We start from the raw sequence: 23,159 nt of genomic DNA on the forward strand, positions 1-23,159 counted from the left end.
TAGGCTGGCTCGCGACAGCTGTGGGGATGCTGCCCGCTTTTGCCCCCTAGGCACTCGGGACTGCCACCCTGCTCACAGCCAGCCCTCCACCTGGTACTGTGGCCTTCCCTGGGAGTGCAGCTGGCAGAGGCTCCCTCTGGAAGACTCACTGTTGTCCCTGGCTCCAGGAGGCACCTTCTTACCTCAGCCCCCGGCTTCAATCCTTTGAAGGTGGGCACAGGAGTGCCCAGGGACGAGCCCAGGCTATGAATGACAGGGCATCGGGAGAGTGACCCATGGAAGCACTCAGAGCTCTCTGAAGGGCCTGTGTTTGCCAGGGAGGGGCCTGGGGCAAAGCCGACCAACCATGGACTGGGGATGGGGACAGTGCCCAATAGACTGGTGCCATCTATGGACCCCCAAATGGGGCTCCTTCCTTGGGTCCTCCAGGGGCAGATCTGGGCCTCTAGAGGATCTCTGATGCCAATGGATTCTCTGAGCCCCAGCTTTGGCTTGCACACTGAGTGGGATAGTATCATCCTGGCTGCCCACCCTTGCACTTGGGGCACAACACTGGGCCATACTTTTTTTTAATTGAAAATTTTTATTTAATTAATTTAGAATATTTTTCCATGGTTACATGATTCATATTCCTTCCCTCCCCTCCTCCGCCACCCCCACCCCCCATAGCCAATGCGCCATTCCACTCTATTTTACATGTGTCATTGATCAAGACCTATTTCCATATTACTGATATTTGCACCAGGGGGATCATTTAGAGTCTACATCCCCAATCATGTCCCCATCAACCCATGTGATCAAGCAGTTGTTTTTTCTTCTGCGTTTCTGCTCCCACAGTTCTTTCTCTGGATGTGGATACATTCTTTCTCATGGGTCCCTCAGGATTGTCCTGGATCATTGCATGGCTGCCAGTAGCAAAGTCAGTTACATTCGATCGAGCTACAATGTATCCATCTCTGTACAATGTTCTGGTTCTACTCCTTTTACTCTGCATCAGTTCATGGATGTTGTTCCAGTTCACATGGAATCCCTCCAGTTCATTATTCCTTTGAGCACAATAGTATTCCATCACCAACAGATATCACAATGTGTTCAGCCATTCCCCAATAGAAGGGCATCCCCTCATTTTCCAATTTTTTCAGGCCGTGCTTTACTTTTCCCCTTTGGTGGCTTCATTTCCTGTTAATTGTCCCTATTTCCCAGGGGGCATCAGCTTGAACTCCAAAGGGGGAAGAGATTCATGGTTGAGACAAAAGGCTAATCTCATGCCACCAAGCTCCCCTTTGACCTTACCGAGGACAGGGAGGCCCCAGTCCCATCCTGCCTAACTCTATATTTGCACTCCCTCTATGGCCTCACCCCGGTCTCCTTCGAAAGGCCACCCCTTCACTGGGCCCTTCCCTCTGGTCTTCTCCAGGACCCAACTCCACCCAGCCCTTTGACCTCCTCCTCCTCCTCCTCCCCTTTCTTTAAAGAGAGGGGCCACTGTGGCCATTTCATCTGATCAGCGTATACAGCAGCCAGCACCCACAGTCCCTCCTCTAAGACCTGAGGGCTGGCTCCTTTCTCCCCTCTCCTCCTCTCCCTCTTGGGCCCTCAATCCATTCTCCTAGCTCGGAGGATCCCCTGGGACCTCAGTGCCACCCTGATCCCTGGTTGGACCCTTGTCCTCAGATGCTTCTACAATCCAGCCTGTTCTCATGGAATCCTCTCGCTTCTGATCATTCAGGCTTCAGGCCTCAGAGGCAGCCCTGGCTGTTCCCTCTCCCTTTGACCTCCCTTCTCCATTTCCCAAAGCCCACTGAGTCAGCTTCCACAGTGGACAGGCCCCTTCTCCCCTCTCCCACTGCCCACTCCCAAGCCTTCGGGCCTTCCTGCCTATCATCTGTAGTGCAGCTTGGCGTTAATCGCTCTGTCCAAGCTGGCTCCAGCCCCCTTGCCCAGCCTGACTTCAGCCTTCCCTTTGACACGTACTGTACACCAGGTGCCAGGTAAACTAATATCCCTGATTGTAAGCCTTTATGAAACAGGTTATCCCCATCTGGCTGCAAGTCTAGCCCCTCCAGGCTGCTCCTCAGGGAGGGGAGAGAGGTTCAGACCCCCAGGCAGACCAGATCAGGGGGCTGAGTGAAGCTGAACCTTCTGGCTCAAGCCCTGACCTCTTTTCCAGCATGTATTAATCTCCTACTGTGTACCAAGTGCTTTGCACTCTGAACAGGAGGCTTGGAGAGGAGGGGCTCAGCTCCCCTTTGCCATCTTGTCCCCCCAATGCCCAGCACAGTAGGGCCTTAATGCCAGGGGAGCAGCGGTGGGCAAGTACAAGGCTGGCGCCCCTCACATAGTCCCGTACACAATAAGGAGTTTGAATGTGGGGGGCCTTCTGGGCCCTGGCCTGAAGGAGCTGGGGGAGGGGAGGGAATTCTCGGGGGGGGGCTTTATGGCACTGTTTTCCTTCCAAGTGGTCTTCGGGAGCCCTGGCACCGGGGCCTCGGAGGCCGCTTCTGCTCCGGTCTCGCAGCCTAGCTCGGCAGAGGAGTCCTAGCCCAGGGCACATGCTGACCTCAAGTGACCCCCCTCCTCCAGGAGCCCAGCAAGCAGACGTCTCCCAGCTACTTGGGTTCATGTTTTCGAAAGAGGAACAGTCTGAGGAGATGGAAATAAAACTGCTGAGTGCGGGGAGTGGCACAACTTCTGGAGCGGCGCGTGGCGGAAGGGGAAGCAGGATCCAGGAATGAGCTCCCACAGCCCTCCGGACAGCTCCTGCCCACCCCTGGGGCTCTCAGTGGTCATGCCCAGGAAGCATGGAGGACAGGCATCGGGCTTCCCCTCTGGCACCTTTGGGGCAACCCCAGCCCCCAGGGAGAGGCTGGGACCCTGGGCAGGCTCCTGAGGGTGGCTCACCCCAAAGTGACCCCAGAATTGTGGGCTGCGTCTGGGCCCCCCGTGATTCTCCCCTCGCAGGAGTTGATGAATCTGGCCTGCTGCTGGGTTGCCCATATCAATGCCCTGGGTAGGTTTTCCTGGTAGCTGCTGGAGGGCTGCCAGCTGTGCCCGCAGCTGGTCTAGGGCGAGCCTAAAACTATGTTTTGAAGGGACTCTGAGGTCTTCCTGCTCCTCCAAGGCATTGCTGTCACCTGGCAGCAGAGACCTTCCTGCCCAGTGTGCCCTGCAAGGACCGGTGAAGGGGCCCCGCTTGGGCGGCCAGGGATGCTGCCCGTGTGCTGGGTGTACCCCCTGCTGGGAGCCCCCATGCTCTGCCCCAGGCCCTGCAGACCCTGCAGAGAACTCTCCTGGCATCTTGTCTTTGTCTTCCCTCCCTGGGCACTCCTGGGCCCATCGTCAGAGGAACTGAAGGAGAGCGGGTGGTGCCTTGTCTGTCTGGATCTCCCCTGGCAACTGTGCCACCGAGAGCTGGGCATGGAAAGCTGATTAATTCTTGGTGCCAGGCAGGCAGGCAGGCAAGACAAGGCACTAGACACGCCCCCAGAGGGCCCACGGACTCCTGGGACTTGTCCGACTGGTTAGTCTGCCATCTGGGGAGGCCTGGCTTCGCCAGGTGCCCGGAGACAAACCGACGGGCCCCCATGAATGCTGTGGGGAGCGGGAGCCATCTCAAGGGCCCCTGAGGTCCTGCCGGGGGGCAGAGGAGTGACTTTTGTCCTTCCCATTTTGGGGGGAAGGAGATCAGGCGCCCAAAGTTCGTGTGACTTGGTTGGGCAGAGGTCGAGGTGGCACCTCACGCTGGGCCGTCTCGGGGTCAAGGCTGCGTGTGTGTCTGCTGCCCAACCCCAGGTCCGTTGGCTGGGCCTGGGCCTCTGGCTGGCCCTGCTGGGAAAGGCTCGGGGCCTCTCCCTGGGGACCCCACAGAAGGCCTGACTGGAAACCTGCAGAGCTAATGGGTGGTTTGGGCTGAGACCACGATGGGCATGCAGGGCAGATGGTGAGCCCACGGACGTCTGGGGTGTTTTCTGGGCTATTGCAAGTGGGCAAACCCATCAGAAGCGCGTCCGTAGCAGAGCCTGAGCACCCCGGAAGCCCAGCCCGCTCTCACCCCCGGGCAGCGGGCCGCCCCGACAAGCGGTTCTGCGCACGGGCTCCTCCTCTGCCCCCCCAGCGGGTTCCGGGGACGGTACCGAGCTCGGGGCCTCCAGAACCGGGCCCGTCTGCCTGGGGGGGGGCGACAGCAGGGGCGCAAGCCGGGGTTTGCAGGACGGGCAGGCGGAGCCGAGCTCCCGGGGCTCGTGCTGGGACCCGATGGGTGCAGCTTCATGAGTCCCTCGAGCCGTCTTGGGGGCTGGCTGGTAAGGGAGGCTCACGGGGAGTGGGCGGGAGTCTAGCGGCCATGTGCAGGACTCCTGGAAGCCCGCTGGGCCCCCGATGGCCGGCCCGGACCTCAGGGCGCACCCCTTCACTCCCTGGGCTCTGCCTGCTGCCCTGAAGGCCGGCCCGGACGCCCTGGCCCGGCCTGGCCCTCGTGGGGCTTCTGGTTGTCTTTGTGAACACGGGGAAGGGGAAGCGGTCCATCCCCGCTGGCCGGCCCGTGGCTTCCCACGGGGCTCCGGAGGAAGGCAGGGAGTGGCACGAGGGCCAGAAATGTTGGGGAGGGAGTGATTTGTTGGAGCCTCTTCAAGTGTGACGGGAGGAAAGTTGGGGAAGTCCTGGGGAAATGCCAGCGACCCTGGGCATTGTTTGGGGCTCTGGGTGGCCTTTCCTTTCCGGGTTTGGGAGCCAGCCTCGGGATTGTGGGGGTGGGGTGGGAGAGCTGCTGGGAGCCTGCCCCTTCTCTGCCTCAGAAATGCCAGGCCCAGTGGGTCTCCTGCCCCTGGAACACTTTTGCCTTCCTTCCTGGCTTCCTTCAAGGCTTAGCTCCAGGGCGCCTCTTCCAGGAAGCCTTCCCTGACCCAGACTCTGTATTTCTTTTTCTCAGGAGGCCTCCTTTGCCTGCCATAGAACGTCCACTCTAGGGCAGAGGCTTAAGTGGACATTAAGCGTTTGTTTACCCCAGGCTCCGTGAGGGAATGAAGAAGGAGAGGGGTTGTGACTCAGTCATTTCTGTCATGTCCAACTCCGGGGTTCTCTCCGTGTGAAGACCCTGGAGGGTTGGCCATTTCCTTCTCCAGCACATTTGACAGGTGGGGAAATTGAGGTGGGGGAAGTGACTTGCCCAGGGTCACCCAGCTAGGAAGTGCCTGAGGCTGGATCTGAACCCCGGAAGAGGAGTCTTCCTGACTGGACGTCCCTCTCAGTTTCTGAATCTGTCCTGTGGCCGCTGCGGACGCGCCTCTAGATCTCGGATGGGAATGGGGCAGGAAGTCTTACTTTAGGGCCTCACCGGCCTCCCTCTCTGGCCAGGAGGCTGGACGTGCCAGGGAGGTGCAACCTGGCATCTCCACGGGCATCAATCTGGGCAGCCAGCTCACGGGCATTCAGAGATGGCCCACAGATGGCTTCTCAGTTCTGCCTGCCCCTTTGCCTCCATGCTGTGCAGGGGCCCCTGGGCTCATCCTGAAGCTTCTCTACCTTGGGGGGACGTGCCATGGCGGGCAGAACCTGGGGAGGGGTCAGCCTGAGGCCAGAGGGGTCTCAGTGCCCACCGAGTCCTATGAACAGTGGCCTGCGGGCAATCACTGTTTCTCCGTGGCTCTGGTGCCATGCTCAGTGTCACTCTCCGGGGAGTCACTTGGAGGAAGCCACAGGACGGACCCTGTCCTCAGACCCAGAGGTCCTGGGTTCAGATTCTGGCTCAGATGCTGCCCGCTGGGAGACCTGGGGCCAATCTGTGTCCTTCTTGACCTCCATTTCCTCTGTGCCCCAAAGGGTGCTCCTGGGCATCCCCATGTGGGGAACCTTTGCGGAATCGCCTTCTGCACCCATCAGAACAGTCCACCGGATCCTTGCCAGCCCAGGAGAGTTGACCGACTCATAGATGTACAGTCTCTCTTGTGGGTCCGCCGTTCCCTGCCCGCACCACCCACTGGTCTCGTTTCTGCCCGGCTGCCCTGAGGATGGGTGGGGGTGGCACCTTTATGGGCATGGGCCACAGGAAGCACCTTTAGGGAGCCTGACCTCGGGATGGTGGGCAGTGCTGCCCTGGGGCTCGGGGTCTGGGGCACGTGGAGCCCCAAATGCCCTCGGCCGAAGGGGGACGATGCCCCGACGGCCCGACCCGGGAGCAAAGGAGCGCGGCGGGACTTGGTCTCCCTTTGTTCTAATCGCGTTCCCTTTGTCTTACAGCATCAAGCTTCTAGCTGTGCAGGAACTGATGGACAGAGAAGCCCTGGAAAAGGTAAGTTTGTGCCCGGAGGCGTGAGTGCGAGACCTCCCGAGGAGGGCTTTGGGAGTAATGCTGGCGACCAGTCATGCTTCAGGCGTGCGCTGGCCCCCGGGGGCCCTCCTGAACCCCTGGGCCCCCCCGTGGGCTCCCCAGACCCATCTCAGCAGCTCTGTGAAAGAGAACACAACATGGGGTTACAGAGCTGCCCGCGGCAGTGCCCACCCGACACCCACTGGGGAGAACACACACCCCTTCCCCCCGCCGGCCAGCGTCCCCTTGGGGCCGGGTCCCCGCTCTGCTGTGGGGGCTCAGCCAGGGGGTCCCCAGGGGCCCATGCACTGCCACCGGAGGACCAGCCTCTCCTGGCCCACAGCCCGAGGTCTTCTGCCCCCCCGCCTGAAGCAGGGGCTCAGGAGGGTGCCAGCAGCCAGCCCAGGGAGGCAGATGCCGGCAGACAGCTGGGTGCACACGGCGAGGGATGGAGAGGGGTGAGGGCAGGAGCCCGGCTGTCCTGGGCTGGGAAGAGGCCAAGCCTTAGAGCGTGTCTGTGCACGTGGGTGAATGCACATATGTGTATGTGTGCATGTGTGTGAGCATGTGTGTGTCTGTGCACGTGGGCGAATGCACATGTGTGTCTGTGTGTCTGTGACTATGTGTGTGCATGTGTATGAGCGTATGTGTGTGAGTGTGTGCGTGCATGCGTGTGTGAGCGTATGTGTGTGAGCATGTGTGTGAGTGTGTGTGCATGTGTGAGTGTGTTGCGCGCATGTGTGTGAGCATGTGTGTGCGTGTGAGCGTGTGTCTGTGTGTATGTATGTGTGTGAGCGTGTGTGCATGTGTGCATGTGTGTGAGCGTGCGTGTGTGTGTGTGTGTGTGTGTGTGTGTGTGTGTGTGTGTGAAATAAGCACTGCCTGGGCACCCGGGGCACGTGCAGAGAATGCCAATAGGAATGGGTGGCTTCCACGGAAGGGAGGGCTCTCACGGCCCCTGGAAGGCTCCTCCTAGAGCTCTGGAGGAAGGCTGGGCCGTGAGAGCTCTGGGGAGAGGGCAGGCTAGGCAGAGGGGACGGCAAACGCAGGGAGGTGGGACACGGAGCGTGATCAGACGGCACGGGGGAGACCAGGCTGCCTGGAGTGTGTAGGGAAGGGCAGGATGTTAAATAAGGTGGGAAAGGCCCATCGAGGCCACCCGTAAGGAGGCCAGAGGCCAAGGTGAGAATCTTGCCGGGGACCCCAAAAGAAGAGAAGACGGCGCCTGTCCCCCGGGGCTCACTGTCTCCAGGAGGAGACAAGCCGCCTGCTGCTGTGTACACACCAGCCAGAGCCAGGCTAGATAGGAAAGGAGAGGGAAGGCCCTGGAATTCTGAGGGGCTTCCTGGAGGCGGTGGCCCTTTAACCGGGACTCCAAAGACACCAGAGAGACCAGCCGTCAGAGTGGAGGAGGCCACTGGACCAGAGCCTGGAGGAGAATGAGGAGAGGCGAGGGGGGCTTCCGGTGGCCATCAGTGTGTTGTGCTGGCTCTGGAGGCAGGAGGGAGCCCCCGGGGGCAACATGTCAGACTGGGATTTAGGAAGATCACTTTGGGGGCTGAATGGAGGATGGACTGGAAGGGGAGAGGGCAGGGAGACCCCTCCTCAGCCGGCTGTCACAGCAGGGTCACAGCACTCTTGTTTTCAGAAACTTTCATTGAGGAACAGCTGGGCAGCTCAGTGGATAGGGAGCCAGGCCTAGAGGCGGGAGGTTCTGGGTTCAAATCCAACCTCAGGCACTCCCTAGCTGTGTGATCCTGGCAAATCCCTCTACCCCATGGCCTCATCCTGACCACTCTTCTGCCTTAGAACCAATTCTTGTCTTGATGCTAAGACAGAAGGGAAGGGTCTTAAATGTTCAGACTCCCGGTTTGTCCTGGGTACTGTCAGTCCCTCTTTGCCCTGCATTCAGAGCCCTCGGGGCCTTGGGGGCTGCTGTGTCTACCAGCTCCAGCTCCTCCTGGTCCCTCAGCCCTTTCTGCTCTCCCTCCCTGGCTTGGGCTCTTCATCCCAGAGTCCTCGCCCACTCTTTGCTAATGGAATTTCTCATCACCCTTCAAGGCCTCCCTCTAGGCAGCCCTCCAGGACCACAACCCGTTTCCCAGGGCGTTTGGCCCCTCTCTGAGGCTGTTTTGGCTGCTTTGTCTGTGCTGGCATTTCTTCCTTCAGACCAGGGCAGGGGCAGGCATTTCCCAGGCACCGTCGCCACGTCCGACTGTGCCATCGGCTGTGCTGACCAGAACCAAGTGGGTCTGACCTCCCTGCCTCCCTCCTTCCTTCCTTCCTTCCCTCCCTCCCTCCCTTCCTTCCCTTTTTCCTTCCTTCCTTCCTTCCTTCCTTCCCTCCTTCCCTCCTTCCTTCCTTCCTTCCTTCCTTCCTTCCTTCCTTCCTTCCTTCCTTCCTTCCTTCCTTCCTTCCTTCCTTCCTTCCTTCCTTCCTTCCTTCCTTCCTTCCTTCCTTCCTTCCTTCCCTTTCCCCTCCCCCTCCTCCCCCTCCTCCCCCTCCCCTCCTCCTCCTCTTCCTCCTCCTCCCCCTCCTCCCCCTCCCCCTCCCCCTGCCCCCAGCAGGATTAATCCAATCCCTTCATCTGGGCTAACTGGGCCATCTCATTGAACATAATCCGCTGTGTCAGAAATAGACCTGGGATATTTATACCCGTGCCGCAGACTCCGAGGACTGCATCTGTGGGAGCTTCTCTGCACTAGTGTGGGCGGCCCTGCTGACAGACAGAGGAGCAGCCGGGTGCTTTGGGTGGCTTTGTGGGCTTGTTGTTTTAACACGCTTTATTTATACATCAGCCAGAGAAGATTTAGGAAAAAGGGAGAAGCCGGGGACAAAAGCAGAGCAGCCTGGGATAGGGAGGCCGGCCCGAGGGCCGGCCTGCCCTGGTGCTCACTGGTTAGAGCGGAGAGCCCAGTGGCAGCAGCCCCCTGCGCTGCTGAGCGGCGGCCAGAGGGCTGTGGAGGCTGGGCTCTCCCCGTGGGCTCCAGGGCCTCCCCTGCGTCTCTTGCGGGGGGGGGGGGGGGGGGCGGGTGCCGAGTCATCCCTCAGTCCCGAGGGCCCTCTTCCTGAGTTCTCCCTCTGGCCCATCCTCTCGTCTCCCTGTAATCCTCCAGAGGCTGGGTCAGCGGCGCCACAGCCCCAGAAGCAGGTGGGGGGTCGGGAGGAGGGTCTTTGTTTCCGGGAGAAGCCAGGGATGGGTCTCTTCCTCTTCTGCCCCGGGTAGGAGCAGTGTCCGTCCGGATGGACCTGGTGCTTCTGAGGCTGCCTCTGAGGTTTCTTCTCCCTTGTTAGAGCAGGGAGGGCAGGGATTGAGCCCTTCTTTAGCTTTGTACACAGGATCATAGAATATGGCTGAGAGGGCCTCCACTTGGGAAAGGAATGAGCATTCATGTAGCCCCAGCCTACTCCGGGCCAGGCCCGGCACAAAGGCCCAACAGATATTCTCTCACCTGATAAATCTCAGTTTTGACCTGGGACATCTGAGTATGACAAAGTGTCTGAGCTGGGATTTGAACCCAGGTCCTCGGACGCCAAAGCCGTCGTGCTTCAGGAGGCTCTGCGCAGCGCTCTGAGGCTTGTGTCTACAAGCAGGAGCCCCTGGAGGGCTTTGGCAGCTTTCATTCTCCTCCTTCAGCAGACGGACAGTCTCCGGGCAGTGGCAAACCCCTTTGTGCCTCTTGATGGAGGGCAAGAACTAGACAGCTCTTCTGCCAAGGACTCTGGCAGGATTTTAACAGATGAATAGAGACGCCGTATTGGCGGAGAGCCTTGGAGGCCGTGTCCTGCTCAGCCAGGTTGAGCTCTTTCTTTGTAGCTGAAAAACAGGGAAACCCAGCAGGGTCCTGACTCCCCCATCTGTTCTCGGGAAGATTCATGGAAGCGAGGACACAGGCATGGGATCCGTGGTTGGCGATATTCCTCCAGCTGTCTTTGCGTAGAGCTAATAAATAAGGTCAGATTTGGCACCTCATGTCAAATACTTGCTCCAGGTGAGGAGGGAGCAGTGGGAAGGTAAGCCAGGGTCCCGGCTTGAGGTGTTCTCTCTCCCCTCCCCTTCTTGAACACCTGGACCCTCAGAGCTGCTGCCCCCAGAGGCTTTGAGTCTTTCCTGCAAAAAAGGAATTCAGAACTTTGAATGGAAGGTGGGCAGGTAGCTAAAGCAGGTAGGAGATTGGTAGAGCATTTATTAATCTCTTACTGTATGCCAGGCACTGTTTTAGTGGGCAGGGGGGATGGAGAAAAGGACCTTGAAATAGAGTTGAGCCCACCACCCTCTCTTCCCAGAGCCTGGAGACCTGAACAACAGAAATCTCCCCCAGCTCTTGTGACAACATCGACAGCCCTCTGATCTGCCAGGTCAGAGAGCTGAGGAACAGAGAGAATGGGATAGGATGCCATGCATGAATCAGGGGAGGAACCCAGCATCTAAGCGAGGGCCAGTTCTGGACCAAATGGAGCAGAGACCTAAGCCAGTGAACCATGAATTACCCAGTGTGGGAGGAGACTGAGATGCTTTGAGATCCAGCCCCCAGGGAAATCACCATTAGAGGGGAGGGAGTCAGAAAGTGAGCAATAGGGGGAAATGAGGAAGAGAGGGAGAGGGCTTTAAATTACCAAAGAAGAAAACTCAAAGGTCTTGATGTAGGCAAATAAATTAACAGGGAAAACACTAACAGCAGAAGGAAATACGGCCTCCAGAGCTAATAAATGAATATGAATAAATGAATAATAAAAATAAAAAAAATAATGAATAATGAATAAATCCTGCAAAACAAAGGAAGGTAAACCAATACTTGATGAGAAGGAGGAGCCTGCAGAATGTGAGGAGAATTTGGAACAACAACATATAGTTCCCGAGTGGTTTAAAAGAGATTAAGAACCCTGAGAGCATAATTTGTGGCCTGCACAACAAAAAGAACCAGCAGAACAGAAAATCTTGAATCTGCCATGGCAAGCCTCACCGAAGAACCAAAAGAGAGAACAATAGATCGGGAGTGCAAATACATAGAAGTGAAAAACAATCTAGAAAAAGAGAAGCAGATTAAAAGAAAAGACATGTTTTATTTGAGCAGAGCACACAGATCTCACAGAGTATGCATGGAAACAACCTAAGGATCATAGAGCTCCCAGAAGAATTCAAGTCAAAAAACCTAAGTACTGTAATGCAAGGAATAATGCAAGAAAACTCCCTGGAACTTCGGAACACAGGAAATGGAGTACCGATGGAAAGAATTCATAGATTGCTTCCACGAAGAGACCCAAGGCTGAAAACTCCAAGACATACAGTGGTTAAGTTTAGCAGTTCAAATAAGGAGCAACAAATTCTGGGGGCAGCTAGGTCTAGAGTCAGGAGGACCTTTCAGACACTTTCTAGCTGTGGGTCCCTGGGTAAGTCACTTAACCCTAGTAGTGTGTGATGTGCCCTGGTCTAATGGAAGGCTGTCAGTGAGGGGGAAATGACCCCGATGGTCTCTCAGGAAGAGAAGAGCCTTCTGAGAGTTAGTGAGGAGGAGCAGAGAAGGATTGAAAAGTAGGAGGGGGATGAAGAAGGCCTTGGTTCCGTGTTGGCAGGGGGTTCCCCTAAGGAATGCTTCTGGAGGTAAGGGCAATTGTCTGTGAAGGAGGATGGGGACTTTGTGCATGGGTGTCCTTGGGGATTTGGGCTTTGAAAAGTCTGTTCATCCTATCTTAGGAAGGGGAGGAATTGGAACTCTTGGAGGCAACTGGTATTTGGGGGAGTGGGCATGGACAGGAACTTTTTGAGGGAAATTGGAGAAGAAAGGTACCCGGGAGTGATGGGCTGTATAACTAGGGACAAAGAGGGAGGGGCCTACCATGGCCCAGTGTCCTCTTTAACATCTGCATTCTGGGAGGGAGGCACAATAGCAAAGGGGAGTCCCAAGGTCAGTCTCTAAGGGAGTGGCAGAAACCGCCAGAGGGGAGAGCCCAGAAAAATACTGTGGAAGCCTTGATTTTGTGGTGAGATGTATAGAGACTAGACAATCAAAGTCAGGGTTGATAGATGGAGAGCATGGATAATCAAGAGGGAGAGAAATCTCCTCTGGAAAAGGGCACAAAAACAAAAGAAAACTCACGGAACAGGCTCAACGGGAAGGGAGGAGGAGAAAGAGGAACCTGCTTGATTAACTCAGAGGAAGAATTTAAATAAAATCAGGAAAGAAGAAGAAATGACTATATTAAATTCCAGAGGTAGTCCCAGATGGACCAGAATCAGGCGGTGGGGAGTGGAGATGAGGGGAAGAGGCCCACTGGGCCGTCTCGAGCTAGAGAAACCCAAGAGACATAGCTACTGGGTTACAGTGCAATGGGGGAGATCATAACTTGGGGGGGACTAGAAGAAATTGAGGAAAATAGAAACCCAAGTCATAACCCTAAATCTAAATCTAAAACTCTTGGGTAGATTAAACAATAAAATGAAAAAAGTGACAGATTGGATTAGAAAACGAAATTGTACAATCTGTTGCTTCCAAGCAACTCATTTGAAAAACAACAAAATACAAAATTAAGCTGAAGGGATAGAAAAGAATCCCCAAAGGCAGGAGTTACAAGCATGCTGTCTAATGAAGCAAAGAGAAACACTGAAAAAGTAAAAAGGGCCAAAGAAGGAAGCTACATTATGCCAAAAGGCACCAGAGATCTAACAAGCCAAAATCAGTAACAAACTAACGCACCCGATACCTTCACATGCACATTCAGAAAGGAAACATTATCTGAACTACAAGAGGACATACATAATAACTTGAGAGTGACAGGAGACTCCAATATCCTTCTCTCCTTGTTGGATGAGTCTCCCAGAAAGAGAAACAACAGGGACAATATGGAACTGAACAAATTGCTGGAGAAAATAAAGTTAAACAACTTATGGTGTCTTCTAGATGGAACTGCTAAAGAGTATATATAGTTCTTGGCACCAGATGGAACTTGTACAAAAACTGACCAGGTATTAGGGTGTGGAGAAATTATAAACAAATGCAAATAGCAGAAGTAGGAAATACATCCTTTACAGGGAAAATTTATTCATTGATTCAGTGACCACAAACAAAAGACATAGGTCTAAATGGAAATATAACAATGAAATCCTAAACAATGAGTAGGTTAAAGAACAAATCATAGAAATAATTATGCAGAAGAAAACAACAATAGTGAAACAATATGCCAGAATTTCTGAAATGTAGCTAACGTATCCCTCAGGGGGAAAGTCATATCCCTACAAACATATATTAACACAAAGGAAAAAGAAAGGATTCATGAATTGAATGTGCATTTTAAAAACTTGGAAAACCAACAAATAAACTTAAAAGCAGCAATATTAGGAGTGATAAATAAGTCTAAGAGCTGGTTCTTTGAAAGGACTAACATATGATAAACCTTTAGCTAATCTGATGAAAAAGAAGAGAGCAGAAAGCCAAATCCTTTCAAAGAACCAGCTCTTAGACTTATAGTGGAATGGACTTGGAGGAAGCTGTGGCATCAGGGCCGAGCTTCAGAGCTGGACACCCCTCGGAGGCCCTCGGTCCAAGTCCATCATTTTGTAGAGGAGAAACTGAAGGGAAGAGCTTGGCCAGCACCACCCAGGTGGGGGCATCCGGAGCCAGCTAGGAAGCTAACAAGCCTTGTGCCATCGGGCAGAGAGCTTGGCCTTCCTCATCGGGGCCATTTTGCTTCAGGCCAAGGGTTTGGAACCACAATGCACCAAAAAAGGCACTTTGGGAGTGCTGACGCTCACTCAATAAGCATTTCTTATGAACCTAACTATGTGCCAGGGGAGCCAGGTAACACGGGGGCCAGGGCACTGGGTCTGGAATCAGGAAGACTCATCTTCATGAGTTCAAATCTGATCTCAGACACTAGCTGCGTGACCCTGGGCAAGTCACTTCACCCTGTTTGACTGTTTCCCCTCTTTGCCAAGAAAACCCCAGATGGGGTCCTGAGGAGTCAGACATGACTGAAAACTTAACAGCATGGGCTAAGTAGACAAAAAGAGGCCAAAAACAGCCCCTGCCTTCAGGGGACTCCCTGCTGGATTTTCTCATCTATTCCCTGGCAGTCTTTTTAATCACTTACGTAGACGAGTAGCAGGGTGGAGAGAGCCACCCCCTCCCCAACAGGAGATTCTTCTTCTAACAGCTGGCATGTATTTTCTCCTGCACTTTAGGGTTTGCAGAGCCCAGACACGTGATCTCATTGATCCTGGGAAGAAGATGACTGTATAGATGAGGAAACTAAGGCAGGCAGGAGTTAACAGCAAGTATCTGAGGCTGGATTCGAATTCAGGCTCCCTGACTTGAATCCAGCACTCTGCATTGTATCACCTGGCTGCCACATGGTGAATAGTGAACACATTCGCTCTTCTCCCCAGCTATTTGTTTGCTTCCTTCGTTGTTGTTACCATTTAAAATAGCTCCCATTTCCTGGCAGTACTCTGTGGCGGGGGGCAAGAGGATCTTAATATCTTTTCCAGGTCTAAAAGTCTCGTGGCTCAGAAGGACAACAACATCCTCCGCCTTCCCTCGGGCCTGGACACAGGGAAGTCGACGGACGGGATTTCGTCAGATGATCTCTGAGTTGACTGTGGACCGATTTTGAAATCTTTCTTTAATTTTGTCACAAATGGAACTCCTCATTCTCAGCAGGCAGAAGCCGAGGGCCATTAGAGGCAGACCCTGGACTCCCAGGGCTTACGGGAGCTTCGGGTCGCCTGTCCTTATACACTTCCTGACTTTCCCCAGTTCTTGATCATGGATTTTCCTCCCCAGAAAGTCTGGTCGTCCAACAGCTGATGCTGTGATGTATGTGACTGGGGCCGTGGTGGAGGCGAGGGATCTTGGTGGTCCTGACAGTCTCTGCTAAAGGCCCTGAAGGGAAGGGGGGGGGGGGCTTTGATTCTTAGCTCACAAGGCAGTTGTTGTCTCCCTTGGGTCCAGGTGTGTCTTGCAGTTAGAAGAGAAGGGACCCAGAGAAGGACTTTGGTGGCTTTCCTTACTGTGTGCCCTTTTTTGGGATCAGTCTGTTATAACCAGTTACCTTTCCAGGGAGCATGAGCTCCAAATCTGGCCCTTAAATGATGAGAAGCTCCCTTAAGTTTTGCTGCAATCCAGATCAGCGAGTTCCACAGCTTCTCCCAAACTTCCAGGCTAGTAGTCCTGTCAAAAAAGGCAATCAGGTTAGTCTGGCTTGACGTTGTTGGTGAATGCAGGTTGGCTTCTAGTGTTTACTGCTTCTGTCACAAAGTGAACTTTCCCTTTAATACGCGCTCTGAAATGGTGCAAGAAATTCAAGCCAGGCTTCTTGGACAGGATTGGAGACTTCATCTTCTTCCTCCCCTGCTCCTTTGTTAAAAAAAAATCAGGACTTTTGCCCAGCACTGGTCCCCCAGTCCCTCTCTTTTGCTCTGAGACATTTCATTTGTTCCTGAAGCCATAGCATGCTTTGAACAGGCTCCTTCTGATCCAGCTCAGATGGCATTTCCTCTGTGTTGCCTCCCTTGATTTCTTCTGCTCTGGGAAGTGGTTCCACCTTCCTTGAATCTCCCCCAACCATTCTGTGGCTCCTCTTCTACCTACATACATGTCCTAGAGTTTTGGGGGTCCATGTGTCTTCCCCTACTAGGTTGTAAACACCCTGGAGGCAAGGGTGGTGGGAGTCACTTTTTATCTTCTCTCCCTAATCTTGACACAGTCTTTTCCTTGTCACAGGTGCCCATTCATGGCCAGTCGAAGGGCTCAGCAGCCATTGGGCACCCTCCCCCTCCCTGGCCATGGGTGCAGGCAGGATGAAGTGAGAGAAACCCCAGCCAGCTCGACTCCCCTGAGCAAGCCAGCTACCAAGTTTCTTGGGAAGGAAGTTTGGCTCGAGTTAAAGGGGGCTCTCGCCTCCGCCCATTGGCACACAGCCTTGGAAGGCTTGCCATGAACATTCTGTTTTGTGAATTGTCTCACCAGGTTCTTGGGCAGGAAAAAGGGTGGGAGGGAGAGCAGTTACCCGCCCTTCCCACCCTGGATGCCCAGGCAAAAAGGAAGGATCCGATCTGTGGCTTGCCCTGAAAGAAGGGAGCTGAATGGGCTTCTTGCTGGCCTGAAGGCCTGGGTCCTGGCTTGGGGGAAAGTAGCCCACTCTCTCTCTCTCTCTCTCTCTGGCCCTCCTCTCTTAGATCAGCCAGACCAGGGGCGGGGAGGGGCAGGGAGGAGGCGAGCAAGAAGTGACCCCCATCCCAGGGCACCCCCTCTCAGACTCCTGGTTCCTGCTGGCCGGTTGCCAGCCTGCCTCCTCCTCAGCCCTCAGAGAAGGGCTGAGGAGCCTCTGGTCACATCATCGGCCCTTCAGGCCCCCTGCCTGGGGGTCTGGATCTCTGTGCTCTCTGGACTGGAGGGGGGGATGTTGGGCGGATCCCAAGTAGGATCCAGCAGTGGGCTGACTTCTTGGCCTCTGCTCACCCCCACTTTCTTCTCATTTCGAAAGTCTTCCGACCTCCATTTCCTTTCTCTGGTGTTGGCCTCTCCTGGGCCCCCATCAGCCTGCCTCCCCCTGGGCCAAGCTCCTACCCAAGTCCCAGGTCCTGGTCCTTGTTGGGTCTCAGACCAGTCAGCACTGGGGAAAGGGGAGGAGCTGTAGGAAGTGCTGGTCCAGAGACCCAGGAGGGAAGGAGGGAAGCTCACAGGACTTGGGGAGCCCCAGCCTCTGACCAGTGGGGTTACCAGGCGCAGTGGCTTTGAAGGCCCCTGCAGAATCTGCCCTGGGTCAGGCCTGACGGACAGCAAGGAGCCTGTCCTGAAGGTCCCCAGGCTCTCCCCAGTGCCCCTTTGTTCCTGAGCCCAACTGCCTGGGTCTGGCATCCTCCGTGCCCCCTTTCCTCATCGTTGTCACCTGCTTTTAGATCTCCAGCTTGTCTCTGTTCTGGAAATACTGGGGTGTGCCCTGGAGGAGCCTTTGCCAGGAAGGGACACCAAGATGGTCCAGAGCCTGGCAGTGGGTGGGGGGGGGGTGGAGGGGGAAAAAGCTGCTCAGAATTAGCTGGGCCACCGGGGCTGAGGCTAGAGGGGGTAGAGGCTGGAGGCCTGGTACCTGTGCACCCCTCACAGGGATGGAAAAGCAGCCCCGGAGCCTCTGGGCTCCCACTCCATGGCTGGTCCCTGTCTAGGAGCCTGGGGCCTGGAGAGAGGGAGGAGGGGAAGCATGTATGCGTTCATTCATTTATTCATTCTCTCACAGTATTGCTTAAGCTGGGGGAAGGGAAGGGAAGAAGCATTTCTTATGGGATCCCCCCAATAATCCCTGCCCTCATGTTTCACTGGGGCTGGGATAGAGGCATGGGGTGGTCTACGGGGGGGGGGGGTTTGGCATTGGAGGAACCTTTTTTTGAATTTGGAAAAGTTTATTTAATTAATTAATTTAGAATATTTTTCCATGTTTACAAGATTCATGTTCTTTCCCTCCTCTCCCCCACCCCACTCCCATAATCGACATGCAGTTCCACAGGATTTTATACGTGTCATTGATCAAGACCTATTTCTATATTATTAATATTTACACTAGGGTGATTGCTTAGAGCCTACATCCCCAATCATATCCCCATCGACCCATGTGATCAAGCAGTTGTTTTTCTTCTGTGTTTCTGCTCCCACAGTTCTTTCTCTGGATGTGGATACATTCTTTCTCATAAGTTCTCTGGATTGTCCTGCAAGTAGAGAAGTCAAGTTAGTTACATTCAATTGTGCTACAATGTATCCATCTCTGGATACAATGTGCTCCTGGTTCTGCTCCTTTCACTCTGCATCACTTCCTGGAGGTCATCCCAGTTCACATGGAATCCCTCCAGTTCATCACTCCTTTGAGCACAATAGTATTCCATCACCAACATATACCACAATTTGTTCAGCCATTCCCCAATCGAAGGGCAGCCCCTCATTTTCCAATTTTTTGCCACCACAAAGGGCGCAGCTATGAGTATTATTGTACATGTCTTTTTCTTTCTTATCTCTTTGGGGTACAAACCAGAAGTGCTATGGCTGGATCAAAGGGCAGACAGTTATTTATCACCCTTTGGGCATAGAGTCATTGGAAGAATCTTGAAGGAAACTGTGGGCAGGGGCAGTGAGAGGGCATTCCTGGCCAGGGGAACAGCCAGTGCAAAGGTGTGGAAATGGGAGGTGGCAAAGGGCAAGTAGGCTGAGCCGGGGGGCAATAGAGAGCACACTACAAAGGAGAAGGATGCAGAGGTATTCCTGAGTGACCAAGGTTGGAGGCTCTTCCTGGAAGCTGGGGGGTGAATGGGCCTGAGCTGAGGTGGTGGAGGGGGTGGAGAGAAGGGATGCCTTGTTAGGGGTGGGGATGAACAGAAAGGGCAGGGAGGAGGGGAGGGTGTGAGCAGAAAGATGGCATGCCCCATTTGGGCCATGGAGGGTTTGGGGTGCTGATAGGACATAGATTGGTTGGATCAATGAGGAGGTTCTGGGACATGGGGGTTGGGGTGATGGCAGAAGCCCTCTTGTAAGGAGCCGGGAAGTAAGTTCCAGGTGAGGCAATATGGTTACTAGTCTATGGTCTGTTGGGCTCAGGCAGGAGGAAACTGAGGGTGGAACTAAGGGCTGAGCCCAGGTCCTTGGACTCCAGGTCTCACCCTCCTTTATGGGGGGTGGGGGTGGGGGTAATGGAGGGGAGGGAGCGTCTCCTGTACCGTCCAGCCCAGATTGACTGGGCAGTGTTGGTCCCTTGTGGCAGGGCACCAAGATGGAAGCAGGAAGAGGTCTGTCCCCCTCCCGCCTTTCCCTGGGCTTCCCCTGCTGAGATCAGTTTGGGGGGGGGGTCACTTCCACCTGTTCTCAGCCCAGGGCCTCCAGTGCCTGAGGGTCAGGGTTCAGAGGTTGGCCCCCCAGCTGGTCCTCTTCTCTCCCCCCTTCCTTCTTCCCCCTCCTCCTCCTCCCTCCTGCTTGGCCTTGGCTCCTGCTGGTGCCAGGATGCCTCCTGGAAGCAGCGGAGGAAGGGTGACCTCCTTACGGGGCCAGCTCTTCCCTGACTGCACCTGGCGCTTTATCCTCATGAAGGGGACAGCTGGGCTGACCCTGGGCCTTCTCCCTGGATGATGGGGGTAATCGTGCCCAGGGCCCCCCTCCCGGGCAGCTGTGTTTAAGGCAAACATTGAAGGCTCACCTGGCACCTGGAAGGTGGGTGCGGGCCCTTGGCTTGGCCCGATGCTCAGATTGGACCTCCGCTTTCTCAGGGACAGATGAAGCCAGGGCTCCATTGGGCCAGGCCTGGTGCTTTTCCTGCTAGGTGGGGGCAGGAGCCAGGGACCGTGGCCCCGCTGTGTGTGGATTAATTAGGCCATACAATCCGGCCACTGGCCAAAGGGAGCCTTTTATTTTTGCCTTAAAAACTGGAACAAGAGAAAAGAGCCGGACCTTTTCCTCTGGCTGCCGGGCCATTTCTCTTACTCGTATCTGCCTGCAGATGCGCCCCCCCCCCCCCAGGGGCCAAGGTTGGACTGTCCCAGGCCCGCCCAAAGGCCCGCCCTTCGTCAGCCGCACAATTCCACACACAGGGGCTGAGACGCTGTCTTTGTGCTCGCCTGCGTCCTTAGTCCTCCCGAGCTCTGTCGGGCAGGGAGGCCTTTCGGACCAGCGATTGCGGGGCAGAATTCAGGACTCCAGAAACGTCGCCCCCCACTCACCCCGGGGAGAAGGATCCGTCCTTGGGGAGGGCAGCCCGTGCCAGGGGTGGCACAGAGTCCTGGCATCCTAGATGCCTCCTAAGCACCCTGCGGGTCTGCTGGGACGCGAAGCCGTCTAAGCAAGCCTCCGAATCCCTCGTGCCGTCTCCCATAACTGCGTCTGCTCGGCCGGGCAGTGGAGGTGCGTCTCCACACTGAGCGCGGCATGAAGCCAGCCCTCCCCTGGGGAGTCGCCCTGGTGCCCGGCCAAGCCTGCTCTTGGGATTTCTGCAGCTGCCCCCCAGGAGAGCATTCCCAGGCCCAGGCGGCATTCAGGCCCCTTTGAGCCCCCACACAGCGACTGACAATAGCCCTGTGACAGGCCAGCAGGTGGGTGCCGTAGCAGCAGCCCCGTGGGCCCCCCACGATGACCAGTGGTAGCTCTGTGGCAGCCCAGCACAGGCTTCCGGTGGCCCAGGCTTAGCTCAGTGGTGAGGCGCCCGTCAGAGGGGATCCTCAGGCTGGCAGAAGCCCAGACTGGGCCCATGTGGGCCACAGAGGGAGGCCCGCAGGGGGTGGGGGATGGTGTCCGGCCATGGACCTTCCTTGCTCCTGCTTTTGTCCATCTTAGGGATCTCCAGCTCTCTGGAGACCCGCCGCCTCCTGGCTTTAGGGAACAGGCCCGGCCGTATCCCCCGTCTCACTCAACTCCCCTTTGCCTCTGAGCTTCTCCGGAAAATCTTGTTTGTTGTTCAGAGCCCTTCAGGTCCCAGCCCCCCACCCCCTTGCAGTCCTTACACCCCCCCTCCCTGACTCATCCTTGAGGCCAGTGACCCCGGCCTCCTGGCTGCCCCATGACAAGAGCCTCCATCTCTGGGGTCCCCCGGCCCGGAGCCCTCTCCTCCTCTGCTCTGGCTCCTGTAAGCCCCCCTGAAGTCCTGCCCCCTGCAGGAAGCCTCCCAGGGCTCCCTTCCTTCCAGGGTCCCCCTTCCTTTCAGGGCCCCCCTTCCTTCTGGGACCCCCTTCCTTCCAGGGTCCCCCTTCCTCTCAGGGCTCCCCTTCCTCCCAGGGCCCCTCTTCTTCCCAGGGCCCCCTTCCTCCCAGGGCCCCCCTTCCTTCCAGGGTCCCCCTTCCTTTCAGGGCCCCCTTCCTTTCAGGGCCCCCCTTCCTTCCAGGGCCCCCCTGCCCAGGACCTCCCATCTCTTCAGTCTGTCACTTGGCATGGGGAGAGTTGGTTTGGGAGGCCAGGCATGAGTGTTTGTCTTCCTTTGTAGCGCCACCACTTAGCACAGTGCCTGGCACACGGGGGCGCTTCACAGTGTTTATTGACCAACAGTCTGGCCACAGGGTGGACGGTTTTAGCCAAGAGGCTGCCCCAGAGGCCCAGGACTGAGTCAGTTCTTCCATAAATGACGCTGGCCTGGCTTCTGCCCTGGCAGCCGGGGGTGGGCTTGGGCCTGGGCACCGGGGTCCAGCCGTCTCCTCGAGCTTCCCTTTGCTCGCCCGGGGAGCCCTGGGGGAGTGGCCGTCAGACCCTTGACCGGAAGCGTGGCCTGTCTCTGCAGTTCTGTACGGAGCTCAACCAGCCCACCCTGCCCAGCCTCCGGAAGTGGAAGGGCCCCCGCGGATCCTGGAGGGGCATCGTCTCCGGGAAGCCCTCCGGGCAGCCCCTGCAGGTGCGTCTTCCTGGCTCTCACCCGGGGCCTTTCCAGTTGGACGCAGGCCCACGCGAGCCGCTGGGTGGGTCATTGGGAAGGCCCGAGTTCAAATCCAGCCTTGGGCCCTTCCTGGGCGAGTGCCCAGACTTCTGTCGAGGGGATCGGAAGAGGCGTCCCGGCGGCGCAGGGACGCTCAGCCCAGCACCCGGCCCTAGCCAGTGCTGTGGAGATGGAGGAGCAGTTCTGGGCAGGGCTCTGAACGCCCGCCACAAGGCTGAGGGCCAGCGAGGCCCCCCGGGAGCCTGTGCTGACCCGTCTGTCAGACGAGGAACCGAGGCTCCCCCCACCGTCCCCTGGCGCGGGTCCGGCCTCGGGGCTCGGGCTCACGCTCGGCTCTTCCCGGCAGGGCTCGGCTCACCTGGGCTTCCTCTGGGACGCCGCTGCCGGGGTGGAGCTGCAGGACGCCGCTTTCCCGGAGGGCTCTCAGGCCAACAGCAACGGGAAGCACGCGAATCCCAAGCCCTACCTGGCGCACTTTAAGGTACTGCCTCTGGCGTGTCTTCGCGTGTGGGAGCAGGGCTCTGCCTGCACGCTGCCGGGCTGGGAGTCGGGGGCCTGGGTTCCGATCCTGCTTCTGTCCCTCAGTTTCCGCTCTGGGAGTGCGCGTGGCCGAGAGCGGGAGAAGAAGCCCCCTCCCCCCGGGGCCACAGGTCCCCTCGGGGTGGGGGTGCCCAGAGGGCCACGCGCACTCCCACAGCTCGCGGCTGGCACTGCCCGTGTCCGTGACCGCTCTGGGCCTCGTTCTAGCGGCTCTCTGGGCTCCTGCAGGGCTGGGGGTTGGTCACTCGGGCCTCCAGGGAGGCCGGCCTTGCCGTCGGGGCTCCGGGCTGCAGGAATGCCGGGTGCTGCCTCACCAGGGGTTCTGAGGCTGGGGGCCACGAGGGCCCCCGAAGGCCGGAGGAAGCCCCCAGAGTGGGAGTCCGGCCGCTGGGGCGGCGGGGGGTCCGTGGGCCCCGGGGCCTCCCTTGGCGTCTGTTTGCCTGCTCTGGGTGCCCGGCACAGAGCTCGGCCCTTGGGGGCCCTCAGTGTGTGCCCGTCCTGGCTGGGCGACCCTGGAAGCTCCGGGGCCCGAGAAGGTCCCCCCAGCAGCAAGCAGAGGAGGCTCTCCCGGGAGCCAGCCTCGCCCCTCCGCCCCGTGCCCTCCCCTCCAGATCGGGGCAAACGAGCTCGTGCTGGTGAACCTGTGCCTGGCAGCCCCGGCCTCCCCTGCGGGGGGAGAGAACCCCAGCAAGACCCCCAGCAACAGCCACAGAGCGTCGCCCTTCGCCCAGACCCTGCAGGACACGCTCAAAGGTAGGGCCGGCCGTGCGACCGGGCCGCGGGGGAGGGCAGTGGGGCGGGCCCCGTCTGTGCCCTCCGGGGGGCTGCGCTGGCAGGATCCCCGCTCTGGAGCCGCCCGTCGGTGCCGCCAGCCCCCAGACCCCAGCCCGGGGACAGAATGCCAGCCCCGAGGCGGGTGCCCTCCCAG

At 57.0% G+C, this 23,159-nt stretch overlaps 1 protein-coding gene across 1 annotated transcript in view; it reads left to right on the forward strand.

Moving 5' to 3' along the window:
* The window catches only part of EEPD1 (endonuclease/exonuclease/phosphatase family domain containing 1), a 38,201-nt gene that overhangs the window by 12,863 nt on the left and 2,179 nt on the right, over nucleotides 1-23,159 (forward strand). Inside the window, exons 2-5 of the mRNA XM_056804098.1 lie at nucleotides 6,235-6,286; nucleotides 21,539-21,649; nucleotides 22,038-22,172; nucleotides 22,843-22,984. Coding sequence (XP_056660076.1) covers nucleotides 6,235-6,286; nucleotides 21,539-21,649; nucleotides 22,038-22,172; nucleotides 22,843-22,984 — 440 coding nt within the window. The remainder of the gene's footprint in view (nucleotides 1-6,234; nucleotides 6,287-21,538; nucleotides 21,650-22,037; nucleotides 22,173-22,842; nucleotides 22,985-23,159) is intronic.

Source organism: Monodelphis domestica, chromosome 7 (assembly GCF_027887165.1).
Source record: "Monodelphis domestica isolate mMonDom1 chromosome 7, mMonDom1.pri, whole genome shotgun sequence".
Lineage (NCBI taxonomy): Eukaryota > Metazoa > Chordata > Mammalia > Didelphimorphia > Didelphidae > Monodelphis > Monodelphis domestica.